At 33.0% G+C, this 18,978-nt stretch overlaps 1 protein-coding gene across 1 annotated transcript in view; it reads right to left on the bottom strand.

The window, feature by feature from the left end:
• The window catches only part of Nos (Nitric oxide synthase), a 441,191-nt gene that overhangs the window by 28,367 nt on the left and 393,846 nt on the right, over nt 1-18,978 (bottom strand). The window contains exons 14-15 of the mRNA XM_075296574.1: nt 9,148-9,309; nt 7,581-8,898 (exon numbers count right to left, since the gene is read on the bottom strand). Coding sequence (XP_075152689.1) covers nt 7,581-8,898; nt 9,148-9,309 — 1,480 coding nt within the window. The remainder of the gene's footprint in view (nt 1-7,580; nt 8,899-9,147; nt 9,310-18,978) is intronic.

The following is an 18,978-nucleotide window of genomic DNA, read 5'->3' as shown; positions in this document are numbered from 1 at the left end:
AAAAGTTGCCAAATCAACCGTTACAAATGTAATTAAAGTGTTTGGGGAACGTTTGTCGACAGCCAGGAAGTCTGGATCGGGGGGAAATCGAAAACCGGAAGCCGCTGAGACGACAAAGAGAGTTGCCGGTAGTTTCAAGCGAAACCCTAACCTCTCTCTCCGACATGCCGCAAATAAGCTGGGTGTATCGGCTACAACCGGGCATCGAGCCAAAAAACGAGCCGGACTATCGACTTACAAGAAGGTAGTGACTCCAAATCGCGATGATAAACAAAATACGACGGCCAAAGCGCGATCCCGGAGGCTGTACACGACGTTGCTGACGAAGTTTGACTGCGTGGTAATGGAACACGAAACCTACGTCAAAGCCGACTACAAGCAGCTTCCGGGACAGGAGTTTTATACGGCAAAAGGAAGGGGAAAGGTAGCAGATATTTTCAAGCACATAAAACTGTTGAAGTTCGCAAAGAAATATCTGGTTTGGCAAGCCATCTGTACCTGTGGCTTGAAAAGCAGCATTTTCATAGCTTCCGGGGCTGTCAACCAAGAAATTTACGTGAAAGAGTGTTTGAATAAACGTCTGCTGCCTTTCCTGAAGAAACACGGTTGTTCCGTACTGTTTTGGCCGGATTTGGCATCTTGCCATTACGGTAAAAAGGCCATGGAGTGGTACGCCGCCAACAACGTGCAAGGACAAGAACCCTCCCAACACGCCAGAGCTCCGCCCAGTTGAGAAATACTGGGCTTTTGTCAAGCGGAACCTAAAGAAGACCAAAAAAACTGCTAAGGACGAGCAGCAGTTCAAGGCAATCTGATGGCAGGTGTCAAGCGTGAGGCCCGGTAATTCGGATTTGGAAAAGCGAAAGCCTAACTGAATATTTTTCCTGAATTTTATACTAATTGAACTTGAAAAAGAAATTTAATTTGATTTTTTAAATAAACGATTTCACCGATTTACACGCGTTTTCCCTTGACCAAATTTTGACCGTATCACCCTTCATAAATAAGGCGATGGCGACATCTGAAATTCCATTGTATACATATCGACCAATTAGAGAGAAATTACCATCTGCGAACCTCCAGTAAACACACCTCAATTATACGCCCTTCTTGCGGAAGGAATATTCCCAAACGTCATCATCCCTGTAGTGAGTAACGACTCAGTCTTATGTCCCATTTGCGGATGGAATCTTCCTAAATTTCAACAACTTTAGCGCCTCAATTTCTTCTGTACGACGTTTTCGAACAAGCGCAAGTGCATTATTCTTATTAACCCTGTCGAGATTAGAATCAAGGAATTAATATACAAAAATCACTAATGGCGATTTCGATTGTGAAAAAAGGTGCAACATTCTCGAAATTGAATGGAAAATATGAAGGACACTGCCATAGAATTTGGATCCTGTATCCCGCACAATATTATGAATTAACAATAACTTTGGAATGACACTATCATTGGGGGGAAAATGCAATGGGGGAAAAAGTAGGGTAACACCAAGGCAACATATTTTTTGCGAATCGAAAACGCCATAAGAAAGTCAATGGAAACAGACGTTAGGCTACCCCTGCTACCGATGTGCCAATTTTTTTCTCAAGCATTGATACTTTTGTGCCATTACATGCCATACTTTTCACATTTCTGTGCCACTTTTTATTTTTATTTAAAAATTAGAAAGATCGTCAAGGAAGATAAACTGTTCTCCCATTCGCAGAAACATGATCTTACAAACATTGGTTGGATGCCTTGTAGATTATCAGGCTCATTTATACCTTCAGCATCATCCATGACACCTAGTGGTAAAACCTACAAATAATCTGAGAAGAACCAGCGAAATTATCCTAAAGTCCGTGAGATAGTTTACATTTCAGAAGGAAGCTCCCAACAATCACGTAACGGATCGATGATGATTAGGATAGGGCAGTCCGCTTTTGTAAGACTCTCTATGACTATTCAGTCCATTGTACTCTGTCCTAAGGCAGAGCAGAAAGCGGATCGGCGGGGTGGAAACAGTACTCATTGCTCATAACTCTGTGAAAAATATGTCCATACCACTGAGCACGACATACTCCCATTTAGAAATACAGGTGATAACGGTAGAGGAGGAGGACTTGTATGTTCTAAATGAATATATCCCTCCCGATTTGGCTTGTCAGTCAGGATATAAGCCTGAGGCAATACCTAAGTAGTGGGCAAACCATCCTGTTAGGCGAACTTACTGCAAGCGTTAGCGCCGGCCAAAGGTGTGTTGACGAGAGCGTGCAAAAGATTCATCCCAAACATTGGTCCGAACTTCCTTACGGAACCACAAAGAGTGACTAGATCCGGAGATCGACCAACTTGTGGCCACACATAAACGAGAAAAGTGGCGTGGCATTGAGAGAAGTCAGAGCTTGGATTTAAACGGAACTTCTCGAACCCCAAACGGAAAGACAAAATATCTTATGCGTTTTGGAGGCAAACACCGAAGGATTATAACGATTTTCTGTCGAAGCTCTTCAGTCTTCACAATCTGAGCTCGTTTCGCCGACAACTTGTCACGTAGACATAGCGCTGAACACTCTCCACATCACGATGGCGGTGTATATCGTCATTCCCGAAAAGAGAACTTTGGTAAAGTTAAATGCGAGCTATTTACCTCGCTAAAAAGACGAGTTTGTCCCACGGCCAACGTTAGCGCCGACTGGAGAGAAGATCTTCAAAGATATATTGACGAGAGCGTGCAAAAGATTCAACACAGACATTGATGCGAACTTCTTTACGGAATCACAAACAGAGAGTAGATCCGGAAAAAAAAAGCCCACCTTACCCAAGGATCTTGAGTTGTGCAAAGGAGATCGACCAGCTTGTCGCCATACATAAGCGAGAAAAGTGGCGTGACATCTAGAGGAGTCAGATCTTGGATTTAAACGTAACTTATCAAACTCCAAACGGAAAGAAAAAAATTATATTGTGTGTTTGCAGGCAAACACCGAAGGATTATAACGATTTCCTGCCGAAGCCCTCCTGTCTTCACACTCTGACCCGGCGGCGGAAGTATTAGTCGAAAGGCTGATGAAGTTGGCAGTTTAGCAGATCAGCAGTAACGTGGGCCAGTCTGGGAGATATTGGGTGTGTGAATGCATACTTCCCACCACACCCGACACGAACTATTCCAAATATATAACCCTTAGACGGACGAATTGAATGGGCGCCTTGCAGGCAGCATCCTACAATTATTGACGCTGTCGAAGGAATTGTCGAATTGTCCGTGTCGGGACAATGAGAGAGTAGATCCGGAAAAAGTCCATCTTACCCAAGGATCTTGAGTTGTGCAAAGGAGATCGACCAGCTTGCCGCCATACATAAGCGAGAAAATTTGTGGCAGCTAGAGGAGTCAGAGCTTGGATTTCAACGGAACTTCTCGAACTCCAAACGGAAAAACAAAATCTCGAATGCGTTTTGGAGGCAAACACCGAAGGATTGTAACGATTTTCTGTCGAAGCTCTCCTGTTTTCACACTCTGACCCCATGGCGCAGACAAGGTAGCACGTAGACATAGCTCTAAACTCTCTCCACCTTAGGATGACGGTGTATATTGATTTTGGATCAGATATCGTCATTCCCAAAAAGAGAACGTTTACGAACTTCTATAAAGGTAAATGCGAGCTATTTACCTCGCTAACGGAGAATGAGTTTTCCATTACCCTACTGCCAACGTTAGCGTTGAGGAGAGAGTGCAAAATAGAGACTAGATCTGGAAAAAAGTCCAACTTATCCCAGGATCCTGAGTCTGACCTAGGAGATCGACCAGCTAGTCGGTCGATCTCCTAGGTGAGACGAGAAAAGTAGCGCTGGTATTTATAGGAGTCCGTGCTTTTATTTCAACTGCAGTGGTCAAACAATTCAGAACTTCCCGAAGCCCAAACGGAAAGACAAAATCTCTATTGAGTTTTGGAGGTAAACTCTGAAGGATGATAACGGTTTCCTGCCGAAACTCTCCTATCATCAAACTCTGTTGATCAAGGCGTTCATACAATTCAATCCGGGAGGTCACACCCATGACATGTGTCCGGGAGCCACCGTGGTGCAATGGTTAGCCCGCCTTGCATACACAAGGTCGTGGGTTCGATTCCTGCTTCGACCGAACACCGACAAGTTTTTCGGTGGGGGATTATCCCAACTCAGTAATGCTGGTGACATTTTTGAGGGTTTCAAAACTTCTCTAAGTGGTTTCACTGCAATGTGGAACGCCGTTCGGACTCGGCTATAAAAAGGAGGTCCCTTGTCATTGAGCTTAACATGGAATCGGGTAGCACTCAGTGATAAGAGAGAAGTTCACCAATGTGGTATCACAATGGATTGAATAGTCAAAGTGAGCCTGATACATCGGGATGCCACCTAACCTAACCTATGACATCTGTCCGCACTTCGCTACGCAGGCATAAAGACAGACGAGAGTCGAAAAGAATTTCCAGCTTATCCCAGGATTCTGTGCATCGCCAATGTGATCGATCAGTGTGTCGCCACACATAAGCGGGAGAAGTAGCACTGTAATATAGAGGAGTCCGAGCTTGGATTTCAATGAATTTGATCGACGATTTGCAACCTCTCGAATCCCAGCCTGAGCTATGATAAACTTACGAAAACTAGAGATCAGTAAGAACGTCAAACTATGCTAGGGTAACATGTGGTTCAAATACCTAACGACATGTAATTTAGGGACCTGTAGTGATATGGTCAACCCTACGAGTTCTCTGGAGCACCAATAGGATAGATGAAAACGCATGAATTGGTTTGACGACGTAGCAGTGACTGAAACAAAGACTAAGTGTCCCAATTTGCACCTCGTCATTATCGTCGTCTGAGTCAACTGATTTATAAGTGAATTGTTTGGCCACTCTTTTCTGACCAGAAATGCGAGCCTAATGAAACAGCCAAACGTACTCGAGGTATCATGAAACTCCACTCAAGTAGTAGGAGTTTGTTTTATGGAGCCTTAACAAATTAAGTACTGCTACTTCAATAATCCATATACCAGGAACTTGTCCGCTTGTCCGCCTGCTATAGCTGGCGAATATGATTTATTGAAGTCCTTACCTAAGAATAACAAGTAGCGGCAGACGTAATAGTCGAACTTTAGCAGATGAGCAGTAGCATGGGCCAGTATGGGAGATACAGGGTGTGCAAATGCACGAACTATTCCAAACATATAACCCTCAGACGGACGAATTGACTCGGCGCCGTGCAGGCAGCATCCTACAATTCCTGACGCCGTCGAAGGAATTGTCGAATTGCCCGTGTCGGGATGGCTGGGAGGTGTGCATTCTCACACCCAACATAAAATATCGGCAACCAAAGCTCTCCACTCCATTTAATTAAAGATTATCAATGCTCGGAGGGAAGCCAGAAAAGTTTGGTATACCTTAAATAGACGTGTATTGAGACGCTCAAGGAGTAAAGCAGGTTTATTAGGACGGCGAAATATAAGTTCTAGTTGTTAGACTGAGTTAGATGTCTTTAATAGGGAATCCGCCACATTAATTCCGAAAGTTCAAATGTTTCCTAACCCGTACATCGGGAACTTGTCGGTTTCTTATTTGGTGTAAGTGGGGACATAAGACGAGTGGAGAACTTTAGTGCATGGTTCATCCGGTATATTTTCATGAAGCATTCGATCAGAGAGTGTGAAGCATCATTTTTCAGTGGTTAACAGATACTGATGACTTGGTACCTGTAGTAGAATAAGATGTTACAAGAACTAATGGCGAAGATCAAGTTTTACGTGACCTTTTGAGGGAGGTATAGAGGCAACTGTCGAGGAGATTTTAACATTCCGATAAAATTTAGATTCGTAGGTTTAGGATGAAATAAAAATGTATGAACAAAAAAATTGTCGATTAAGGAAGAATACTGAGGCACTTGATAAATACAACAGAAATTAGGCATTCGCAATATGAGGTCCGGAAACTTGTTGGATAAGAAGCATCGGTACCAAAGGTTTATGATAGCCATCTCAGAGTAAAACTCAAAAGACTTCCAAAACTGGGCAAAGATCAATCAGAACATTCGAAGGACTAATAAACGTGAAACTGGTTTGTTCAGATGAGCTAACAGGTTGGCTGATAAGTCCCCGGTCTGACACATAGATGGCGTCGCTAGTATTAAATGCATATTATTTTTATATAGTACCAACCTTCAAATGATTCGTGTCAAAATTTGACGTCGGTAAGTCAATTAGTTTGTGAGATAGAGCGTCTTTTGTGAAGCAACTTTTGTTATTGTGAAAAAATGAAAAAAAGGAATTTCATGTTTTGATAAAAATACTGTTTTCTGAAGGGAAAAAATACGGTGGAAGCAAAAACTTGGCTTGATAATGAGTTTACGGACTCTGCCCCAGGGAAATCAACAATAATCGATTGGTATGCAAAATGCAAGCGTGGTGAAATGAGCACGGAGGACGGTGAACGCAGTGGACGCCCGAAAGAGGTGGCTACCGACGAAAACATCAAAAAAAATCCACAAAATGATTTTGAATGACCGTAAATTGAAGTTGATCGAGATAGCAGAGGCCTTAAAGATATCAAAGGAACGTGTTGGTCATATCATTCATCAATATTTGGATATGCGGAAGATCTGTGCAAAATGGGTGCCGCGCGAGCTCACATTTGACCAAAACCAACAACGTGTTGATGATTCTGAGCGGTGTTTGCAGCTGTTAACTCGTAATACACCCGAGTTTTTCCGTCGATATGTGACCATGGATGCAACATGGCTCCATCACTTCACTCCTGAGTCCAATCGACAGTCGGCTGAGTGGACAGCGACCGGTGAACCGTCTCCGAAGCGTGGAAAGACTCAAAAGTCCGCTGGCTAAGTAATCTCTGTCTCTGTTTTTTGGGATGCGCATGGAATAATTTTTATCGATTATCTTGAGAAGGGAAAAACCATCAACAGTGACTATTATAAGGCGTTATTGGAGCGTTTTAAGGTCGAAATCGCGGCAAAACGACCCCATATGAAGAAGAAAAAAGTGTTGTTCCACCAAGACAACGCACTGTGCCACAAGTCATTGAGAACGATGGCAAAACTTCATGAATTGGCCTTCGAATTGCTTCCCCACCCACCGTATTCTCCAGATCTGGCCCCTAGCGACTTTTTCTTGTTCTCAGACCTCAAAAGGATGCTCGCAGGGAAAAATTTGGCTGCAATGAAGAGGTGATCGCCGAAACTGAGGCCTATTTTGAGGCAAAACCGAAGGAGTACTACCAAAATGGTATCAAAAAATTGGAAGGTCGTTAACTTCGTTGTATCGCTCTTGAGGGAACTATGTTGAATAATAAAAACGAATTTTGACAAAAAAAATGTGTTTTTCTTTGTTGGACCGGGGACTTATTAGCCTACCTGTTATAAAGCAAGGCTTTCGATGTTAGGAAGATTTCGGGAGACTTTGCAGCAGATACTGCCGAACGTTAAAGGACGATCACTTAGACGCCTAAGGAGTAAATCAATTTCCAATCAAGGAGACATAATTCATTAAATTCCCATGGTTCTATGTGAACTTGGAATGCATGCCATTACTTTATATTTCACACCCCCTTACCTTTTTGATATTCGGTTCTCTAGATAAGGCCAAGAACACACGATCCAATATTTCCTCCTTTACCAAACGTTTCTTTTCCTCAGCATACAAATCCACACTGTGACTGCGGCAGCCAAAGAATAGCCATACTTTGGGAAGTTGACACTCTGCATTCATTTCACGCATCATTTCAAACTCCTGCCAAAAGGAACGGAATGGGGCTATGCCAGTGCCAGGACCTATCAAAATTATAGGTCTCGTTGTATCCGAAGGTAAATGGAAGCCAGGAGCAGAGCGAACAAATAAATAGACATCATCTTTGGCATTGAGATTTGCCAAATAGTTGGAACAAACACCGTAACGTTCATCACCCTCACCATCTTGACTGTGATACTTGACAGTGGCCACAGTGAGATGGATTTCATTGTTAACTTTTCGTGGCGAAGAGGATATGGAATAGAAACGAGACTGCAGAGGCATAAGATTAGCCAAAACCAATGAGGCGGGAGGTTTACATGATGGAAACTCTTCGAGGACATCCAAAAGATGCGGCAAACGCCAATGTCTCCAATCCTCATAGGCCGATGAATCATTCACCAATAACTGCAAACGTTCGGTGTCATGGTTATCCTCACAAAATCCAGCCAAAAGGGTAAGCATTTGTCGCGTTGGTGGTGTGGTTATATCGAAAAATTTCGTTAAAAGTGATCTCATACTTTCGGCAGGTATTTTATCATGGGCTTCCCAACACTTGAATATGCCATTGGAGGTTTGTTTCTCTTTCAACAACTGCAGCTGTAGCAGTTCATCAGGATCTTCAAAGCCTGTTAGTCGCTTCAATAGACCATCCACAATTTCAGGACGATTTGATGGGAATATACCAACATGATCTCCAGGCTCATAATCAATGCCAGGAGCTGTTATTTCCAATAGGATGGTGGTCTTCTCACCATCTCCACTGTTTGTCAGATTATGAGGATTCGATTTGATTTGACAACAGGTCACTTTCTTATTGTGATATTTACTTAGCAATTGCTCCAAAGTACCCTTGGTCTTGGCCGGAACCAAACGTACTGTATTCACTGTAAGCGAATCGTTTTGCAAAGCCATAGAAGCCTCGGATAGACTTTCATCAGGATCCAGGCAGAATGTTTCGCATGCCACTTTAAATACATCAGGGGCCCATTTACGAAACGATTGCTCTTGGCCACACATTTCATCACCGTAAGCCACTTTCAGCAAACGTTCACCACCCAATTCGCCCAACACGTTATCAATGTATTGGCCAAAAGCACAAAAGTTGGGATAGGCCGAGGAGCCCAAAGCAAAAACGGCAAATCTGAAAAGCGAACATTTAAACGATTTAATAAAAAAGCCTAAAGAAAATTAATTTAAGGAAATAAGTAAAATAAAATGCAAATAGTTGTAATTCAATTCAATTCAGAGTTAAATTAAATTATTATTTTATTATAATTAATTTCATTTAATATACAATAAATTAATTATATTAATTGATTTTACTTTAGTGTAATTTATTTTATTTTTTTTTTGTTATTTTGTATTTTCTGATTTTATTGCCAATTCTTACCTCACATTTGATAAAGGACCAAAATTCTCTTCTGTAAATGTATCTGATGTGGATCCTCTCAATGAATCCCATCTGTCGATTTTCTTCACCTGCTGCAGTGGCAATTTAATAAAATCCTGTCTGGAACTTGCCTTCATAAAAGATTTCGATGAGGTAACAATGCTGAAGCGAGAAAAGAAAGAAATGACAAAAATATATGAGAATTTTCTTCCACAGCACATTCATTTAAAAAAATCATTTTTACTGGGATTTAATTAAGTTAGGCGAAGATATAACCTAAGACATCAATTTATCAGTTACTTTCTTTATTAAATTATGCAGGTGTATGGAAAAATGGTAGACTATTTCTTGTTTGGTTGAATTCTTGATGTTCATTCATTTTCTATAGAAATAAAATTTTGCAAATATTTTCTACAGAAATACACATTTCACAACCATTTCTATAAAAATAAATTTTGAAAACACTTTCTATAGAAATAAAATTTTACAACCATTTTCTACAGAAATAAAATTTTGACAGAAATACACTATTGACAAAATTTTTCTATAGAAATAAAATTTTGACAAAATTTTCAATGGAAATAAAATTTTGACAAAATCTTCTATAGAAATAAAATTGTGACAAAATTTTTTATAGATATAAAATGTTGACAATATTTTGTATACAAATAAGCTTTGAAAAAATTCTCTGTAGAAATAAAATTTTGACAAATTTTTCTATAGAAATAAATTTTGACAAAATTTTCTATAAAAATAAATTTTGACAAAATTTTTTATAGAAATAAAATTTTGCACAAATTTCTGTAGAAATAAAAAAAGTTGATAAAACCTTCTATAGAAATAAAAATTTTACGCAATTTTCTATAGAAATAATATTTTGGACAAATTTTTTACAGAAATATGAAATGGAAATACGAAATATGAAATGGAAATACGATTTTGCAAAAATTTTCTATCTAGCAAAAAGTTTATATTGAAATAAAATTTTAACAAAAATTTCTATAAAAATAACATTTTGACAAAGTTTGACACAACATACTATAGAAATAAAATTTGGACAAAACTTCCTACTGAAATAAAATTTTGACACGTTTTTCTATCAAATAAAAGTTTGACAAAATGTTGTAATGAAATACAATTTTGACAAAATTTTTCTCTGGAAATAAAATATTGACACAATTTTCCATAGAAATAAAAATCTGACAAAATTTGTCATAGAAATAAAATTTTGAAATCTTTTCTATAGGAATAATATTTTGACAAAATTTTGTAATAAAGTACATTTTGGACACAATTTTCAATAGAAATAAAATTTTGACAAAATTTTCTATAGAAATAACATTTTGCAAAAATTATCTATAAAAATAAAATTTTTCAAAAGATTTCTATAGAAATTAAATTTTGCATAAAATTTTTAAATTTTGCTATAAAAAAAATTTGCACAAATTTTGTATAGATATAAAATTTTGCCAAAATGTTCTATAGAAATAAAATTTTGACAAAATTTTCTATAAAAATAGAATTTTGACTAAATTTTCTATAGAAATAAAATTTTGCAAAAATTACCTATAGAAATAAAATTTTTCAAAAGATTTCTATAGAAATAAAATTTAGCAATAATTTTCGATAGAAATAAAATTTTGCAAAAATTTTCTATAGAAACAAAATTTTTAAAAAATACCTATAGAAATAAAATTCTGCCAAAATTTTCTATAACAATAACATTTTGTCAAAGTTACTACTGAAATAAAATTTTGACACGTTTTTCTATCAAATAAAAGTTTGACAAAATGTTGTAATGAAATACAATTTTGACAAAATTTTTCTCTGGAAATAAAATATTGCCACAATTTTCCATAGAAATAAAAATCTGACAAAATTTGTCATAGAAATAAAATTTTGAAATCTTTTCTATAGGAATAATATTTTGACAAAATTTTGTAATAAAGTACATTTTGGACACAATTTTCAATAGAAATAAAATTTTGACAAAATTTTCTATAGAAATAACATTTTGCAAAAATTATCTATAAAAATAAAATTTTTCAAAAGATTTCTATAGAAATTAAATTTTGCATAAAATTTTTAAATTTTGCTATAAAAAAAATTTGCACAAATTTTGTATAGATATAAAATTTTGCCAAAATGTTCTATAGAAATAAAATTTTGACAAAATTTTCTATAAAAATAGAATTTTGACTAAATTTTCTATAGAAATAAAATTTTGCAAAAATTACCTATAGAAATAAAATTTTTCAAAAGATTTCTATAGAAATAAAATTTAGCAATAATTTTCGATAGAAATAAAATTTTGCAAAAATTTTCTATAGAAACAAAATTTTTAAAAAATACCTATAGAAATAAAATTCTGCCAAAATTTTCTATAACAATAACATTTTGTCAAAGTTACTACTGAAACTTACTACTGAAATAAAATTTTGACACGTTTTTCTATCAAATAAAAGATTAACAAAATGTTCTAAAAAATAAAATTTTAACAGAAATTGTTTCTGGAAATAAAATGTTGACACAATTTTCCATAAAAATAAAAATTTGACAAAATTTGTCATAGAAATAAAATTTTGAAATCTTTTCTATAGGAATAAAATTTTGACAAAACTTTCTGTTGAAATAAAAGTTGGACAAAATTTTGTATTAAAGTACATTTTTGACAAAATTTCTATAGAAGTAAAATTTAAAAAAAAAAAAATTTCTATAGAAATAAAATTTGGACAAAATTTTCTACAGAAACAAAATGTTGCGAAAATTTTCTATGAAAAGAGATATGTTTGTACGAATTTATTTCGGCATAAGCCGACTATCATGCAAAACTTTTTTCGGAAGGTTCAAGTGTGGCTCATTGTTGGGTTTAATGAACTGCCTGAATTTATTCTGATAATTGGTTGATAGTTTTGCTGCAAGTAGAGGATGCTGATGAGGAATGTGGTAATTCCGAAAAGTGCGTCCATCCACCCATCTTGCAGTCTATAGCGCTTTGCCCAAATAAATTTGACAAACATTCTTTTCCTCTGTTGGTTAAGCTACACTTGTAGTTTAGTCAATGCATGGTTTTAAGCTGAAATCAAAAAACAACAACAATGCTTAAAGAACAAAACCAATAATAACAATACGAATGAAAAAAAAAAATTCTATAGAAATAAAATTTTTAAAAAATTCCTATAGAAATGAAATTCTGACAAAATTTTCTATAGATATAAAATTTTGACAAAATTATCTATAGAAATAAAATTTTGACAAAATTTTCTATAAAAATAAAATTTTGACAAAATTTTCTATAGAAATAAAATTTTGACAAAATTTACTATAGAAATAAAATTTTGACAAAATTTTCTATAAAAATAAAATTTTACATAAATTTTCTATAAAAATAAAATTTTGCACAAATTTTCTACAGAAACAAAATTTTGCCAAAATGTTCTATAAAAATTAAATGCTGACAAAATTTTCTATAAAAATAAAATTTTGACTAAATTTTCTATATAAATAAAAATTTGCAAAAATTATCTATAGAAATAAAATTTTTCAAAGATTTTTATAGAAGTAAAATTGTGCAAAAATTTTCTATAGAAAAAAAAATTTCCAAACAATTTTTTTATAGAAATAAAATTGTAACAAAATTTTTTACAGAAATAAATGTTTACAATATTTTGTACAGAAATAAAGGATTGACAATATTTTCTTTAGAAATAAAATTCTGACAAAATTTTCTTTAGAAATAAAATTCTGACAAAATTTTCTTTAGAAATAAAATTTTGCGAAAATTGTCTATAGAAATAAAATGTTGACGAAAAATTTGATAAAAACTCTATAGAAATAAAACGTTACAAAAATTTTCTATAGAAATAAAATTTTGTAAAAATTTTCTACAGAAATAAAATTTTGATAAAATCTCTATAGAAATGAAATTTTGACAATATTTTCTATAGAAATATAATTTTATTATATTTCATGTTAGCCTGATACCGAAACAGGCAATTGACGTCCAAATGCATTATATCTAATTATACAATTATTTTTCGAGCTTTTTGGACAGATATAGATTAAGGAACATGGTTAATAGAGCCATTGAAATGAAAACGCCAGATACAAATCTATACACGCCTGGACTGTACATGTTTCGGTTCGGGCGAATGAACCTTTCCACAGCCTTTAGTATAGATTGAGTTATCTCTCCCAGCCAGATCTATACTAAAGACTGTGGAAAGGTTCATTCGCCCGAACCGAAACATGTACAGTCCAGGCGTGTATAGATTTGTATATACTCCCTTGTAAAGAAGTTCACTGTTCTTTAAATTTAAATGTAATTATCTGTGTTTTTCATGTAATGATATATTTTTTTGTTAATGTGTTAAATGTTTTTTCTTTTTGTTTACAGTAATTTCCCTGAAGACGAGCATCGGAGATGTCTCGAAATATTGGAAAATTTTAAATATAAAAATACAACTCAAAAAACAACAACATCTGTTTTTATTCACATGACCTCAAGCCGAACTAAGCAAATATAATTAAAAGTTTAAAGGTCAACTAATTAAAACAACGAAATAAAACTTTGCAAAGAAATTTTGCAAAAATTGTCTACAGAAAAAAAATTTTTGATAAAAAAAACTCTATCAAAATAAGATTTTGACAAATTTTTCTATAGGAATAAAATTTTGCTAAAATTTTCTATAGAAATAAAATTTTATATGTCTATTATACAACCAAAATTTTATTTCAACACTATTAAGGACAAATTTCTTTCGAGTAAAAACAAATTTTAATTTAAAGAAGGGCCAACATATTTGCCTTATATTTTTTTTTCATTTGGAAATTGCGTTCCTCAGTTAATGTCTGTGTTCCTATTCATCCCACTTGCTGTAGGGTTGCCATGCCAATCTTGTCATTTTCCAGGACATCATGCGATGAGTCTTTCACAATAAATTTATCAATATTTTGCAATATTTCTCTACTAGCCTCACTTATAACCTTTTTTGTTTACTAGTCTCTTAAAGTTTATGTCCTTTGACATATTTTCTTAATTTTAAATTAATTTAAAAAAGAATCGTTAAGAACATTTTAGTTGTTTAATTATAAGGACAAACTTTAAGGGAACCTAAGCAAAGCGTTGGAATAAGAAGAACGCAAAACTTAAATAGAACTTCATAGAGGCCTAACCTAAAAACAAGCATTAGCTTCCACAATTAGCTTGGATAAAAGTTTCCTAATGGAGTGTCCATTCTTTACATCAAAGTGGTATGTGATTGACATCGCCTTCAATCGCGTGAAAGTAGAAGTTTTTAAACAACTATTGTACATGGTAAGTGAGTAACATCGCTTAAGCTAAAAATAATTACAATGCCCATCTCGCTTTGACTTTTCAATGGACCGACAATAGATAAAGCCAACTTGAAGTAGAAGCTTTCAAATAAGCCCACTTACTTAACTGATGCATAAAAATAATTACAACTTTTTCTATTTTTGTTGTTGCTGTTTTATTTCTTCTTTGCCAAAAGGCAACCGACCATCACTCATTCATATAAACTTTGCCACATACAAGCAAATCTGCACAAGTAGTCTTTGAATGAGTTGGTGAACAAGGACTCACCGTTTGCCAAACGTAGTCGAACGATTGTATAACTGCATCCTTTTAATGGATGGTGTTGTTAACACTCAAAAACAGGCAACAATTAGCTGCGAGCATACTTCAAGAACGCCAAGAGCATTTAGTTCTGGTGAACCCCATTGCAACATAGCAATAATATTGCAAACACTGTGGGCTTTACGGGACGCATACCTTTGGCAGATAAATCTACTTTTGTCAATTTTAAATATTCATATGACACAACGGTTCAACCCCAGTTACGACGGAACACCAAACAGGTTTTCTGTGGTGGTTTCACCAAAATCGGGAACGCCGTTCGGACTCGGCTATAAAAACAGGTCCCTTGTCATTGAGCTGAACACAGAATCGCGCAGCACTCAGCGATAAGAGAGAAGTTCACCACTGTGATAGCACAATGGACTGAATAGTCTACGTAAGCCTGAAATACCAGGCTGTCACGACACTTGGCTTTTCAACTTTTTCGAAATTTGAAAGTTTGTTTTTCGACTTTTTCAAATTTTGAAAGTGTCGATCATTGAAAAAGTCGCCTTTTCGACTTTTAGGATTATTGAAAAATCACCTTGTGACATAGCGAGTTTCGACTTCTGGATGAGTTTTTGGTACAAAAAAATTTCATTACATTCCGTTTTCAATTCAAAATCGTCTTCTTGGAAAATGAGAACTTCGATTGTTACAAAGTCAAATGTTGGCTCTTTTAGTTTAGCCGAATCTAAAAATTATAAGAAGTCAATCGAAATATGAATTTTGGCAGAGTTGGCCCAGCGACAAAAAATCGATATTTTTATATTTTAACTTAGAGAAGAATTCTCCCTACTTGTCCCTCTTTTGTTGGGAACATCTGGTTCCTAATTAAGTAGGAACTTTTCGATACATTCGATTCTCTTTTCTTACAATAGCGAATTATGACTCGCCAATAGAATTTATTTTCCAGTATATGTGCCAACCACTGTCACCCAAAAGGATATGACGATGGCCATTTTACTCAAGCTGTGATTTTTTCACAATGGAGCACCATCATCACCAACAATTGCCTTGTTCCAAAGATAAACACTAAAGGTGGAAATTCCCTTCAAACATAAAAGCTCTTTACCTTCATTTTGCACAAAATTGTTGCAGTAACACAAAATTGCAACAGTTACAAGGTTGAATGTGCAATAGAATTTAGAACAAAAAAAAAATCGACATTTTTTTATTGTGAATCGGTGAACTATTTCCAACTAAAAATTAATAGAGAACATAAAATTTTTTGGGGAAATTGATGTTCCTTGTGAAAAGAAAACAGACAAAACTTTTACGTAAATAATAAATAGAATGAGTTCTTCATTTATGGAGAAATGTTCAGACTTTTCAAATCAAAAAGTTTCTCTGGCACAAAGCTCTTCCAAATGATAGCCTGGTTTTTTTTTTCAGAAAACCTGGACATGTCGCAATCATACCCCTAGATCAACGCAGAACAATCAAGTTTGAGTTGTAGAAATCAGGAAAACCAAACGCCAAAGACGGTAAGACGACAATCCCAGCACTCTTATATCGGTTTGATGCGTCGTCACGGATACCACTCGTACCAAAAACAATTTACCAAAATTTCAAGAAAATTCTACCAAAAATCTAAAAAAATATATATATTTTTAAGTTTTTGATCAAATTTTGGTGGTTGGTATGACAAACAATTTTTATCTTCCAAATACATTTTTCTTGTTTTATTTTAGAAGTTTATTCCTCTATTTACAATTATGTAAGGAACTCTCCCAATAATTTTATACAAACATATATGCCTTGAATTGTAAATATCTCTAAGTTTTAGATGTTTTAATAATTTTAGCATGCACCAACAAGGGAACGTTATTACTTCTACAAAAACGGAGAACTTACAACGTATTTTTATAGTCTCTGGCTGTACAAATAACACAACGATCTAAGACGAAAAAAATATTTTTTAAAGATAAATTAATATTAATATTATTATTCAAAAAGTTATTTCTATCGAAAATGTTATCATAATTTTAATTTTACAAAAACAGTTTAATTCAATCAACTTTTCTATAGAATCAACATTTCTACAGAAATCAACATTTTATTTTTTATTTTTGTAGAAAATTTTGTCAAAATTTTATTTCTGTAGAAAATTTTGTCAAAATTTTTATTTCTATAGAAAATGTTGTCAAAAATGTATTTCTGTAGAAAATGTTGTCTAAATTTTATTTCGATAGAAAATTTTGTCCAAATTTTATTGCTATAGAAAATTTTGACAAAATTTTATTTTTAGAGGAAATTTTGTCCAAATTTTATTTCTATTGAAATTTTTGTCAACATTTTATTGTAGAGAAAATTTTCTCAAAATTTTATTTCTACAGGAAATTTTCTCAAAATATTATTTCTATAGGAAATTTTCTCAAAAATCTATTGGTATATATAAAATTTTGTTTGTTTTGTCAACATTTTATTTCGTTAGAAATTTTGTAAAAATTTTGTAAAAATTTTATTACTATTGAAAATTTTGTAAAAATTTCATTACTATAGAAAATCTAGTCACAATTTTATTGCTATAGAAAACTTTATAAAATTTTTTTTAATTTCTATAGAAAATTTTGTCAAAATTTTATTTCTATAGAAAATTTTGTCAAAATTTTATTTCTGTAGAAAATGTTTTCAAAATATTATTTCTATAGAAAATTTTGTCAACATTTTATTTCCATAGAGAATTTTGTCAAAATTTTATTTCTACAGAAAATTTTGTCAAAATTTTATTGCTAGAGAAAATTTTGAAAAAAAAAATTATTTCTAGAGAAAATTTTGTCCAAATTTTATTTCTACAGAAAATTTTCTCAAAATATTATTTCTATAGGAAATTTTCTCAAAAATCTATTGCTATAAAACATTTTGTCAAAATTTTATTGCTATAGAAAATTTTAACAAAATTTTATTTGTAGAGAAAATTTTGTCCAAATTTTATTTCTATTGAAATTTTTGTCAACATTTTATTTGTAGAGAAAATTTTCTCAAAATTCTATTTCTATAGGAAATTTTCTCAAAATTGTATTGCTATACAAAATTTTATTTTTAGAGAAAATTTTCTCAAAATTTTATTTCTATAGAGAATTTTCTCAAAATTTTATTTATATAGGAAATTTTCTCAAAAATCTATTGCTATAAAAATTTTTATAAAAATTTTATTGCTATAGAAAATTTTGACAAAATTTTATTTTTAAAGAAAATTTTGTCCAAATTTTATTTCTATTGAAAATTTTGTCAACATTTTATTTGTAGAGAAAATTTTCTCAAAATTTTATTTCTAAAGAAATTTTTTTTAAAATTTTATTTCTATAGGAAATTTTCTCAAAATTTTATTTCTATAGGAAATTTTCTCAAAATTTTAATTCTATAGGAATTTTCTCAAAATTCTATTGCTATAGAAAATTTTTTCACAATTTGATTGCTATAGAAAATTTTGACAAAATTTTATTTCTAAAGAAAATTGTGCCCAAATTTTATTTCTATAGACAATTTTCTGAAAATTTTATTTCTATAGGAAATTTTCTCAAAATTTTATTTCTATAGGAAATTTTCTCAAAATTTTATTGCTACAGAAAATTTTGTCAATTTTTTTTTTTCTATAAAAATTTTGTCAACATTTTATTTCTATTGAAAATTTTGTCAAAATTTTATTTCGATAGAAAATGTTGTCAATATTTTGTTTATATAGAAAATGTTCTCAAAATTTAATTTCAATTTTATCAAAATTTTATTTCTATTGAAAATTTTCTCAAAACTTTATTTCTATAGAAAATTTAATCAAAATTTTATTTCGATAGAAAATTTTGTCAAAATTTTATTGTTATAGAAAATTTTGACAAAATTTTATTTGTAGAGAAAATTTTCTCAAAACTTTATTTCTATAGAAATTCTATTGCTATAGAAAACTTTCTCAAAATTTTATTTCTATAGAAAATTTTGTCAACATTTTAATTCTATTGAAAATTTTGTCAAAATTTTATTTCGATAGAAAATGTTATCAATATTTTGTTTATATAGAAAATTTTCTCAAAATTTAACTTCTATAGGAAATTTTCTCAAAATTTTATTTCTATAGGAAATTTTCTCAAAATTTTATTTCTATAGGAAATTTTCTCAAAATTCTATTGCTATAGAGAATTTTGTCGAAATTTACCTTCGATAGAAAATTTTTGTCAAAAATTTATTTCTATAGA

This window comes from Haematobia irritans, chromosome 2 (assembly GCF_050003625.1).
Source record: "Haematobia irritans isolate KBUSLIRL chromosome 2, ASM5000362v1, whole genome shotgun sequence".
In the NCBI taxonomy this organism is placed as follows: Eukaryota; Metazoa; Arthropoda; class Insecta; order Diptera; family Muscidae; genus Haematobia; species Haematobia irritans.
Note: the sequence above shows the minus strand (reverse complement) of the source record. Positions and strands in the feature narration are given on the sequence as shown.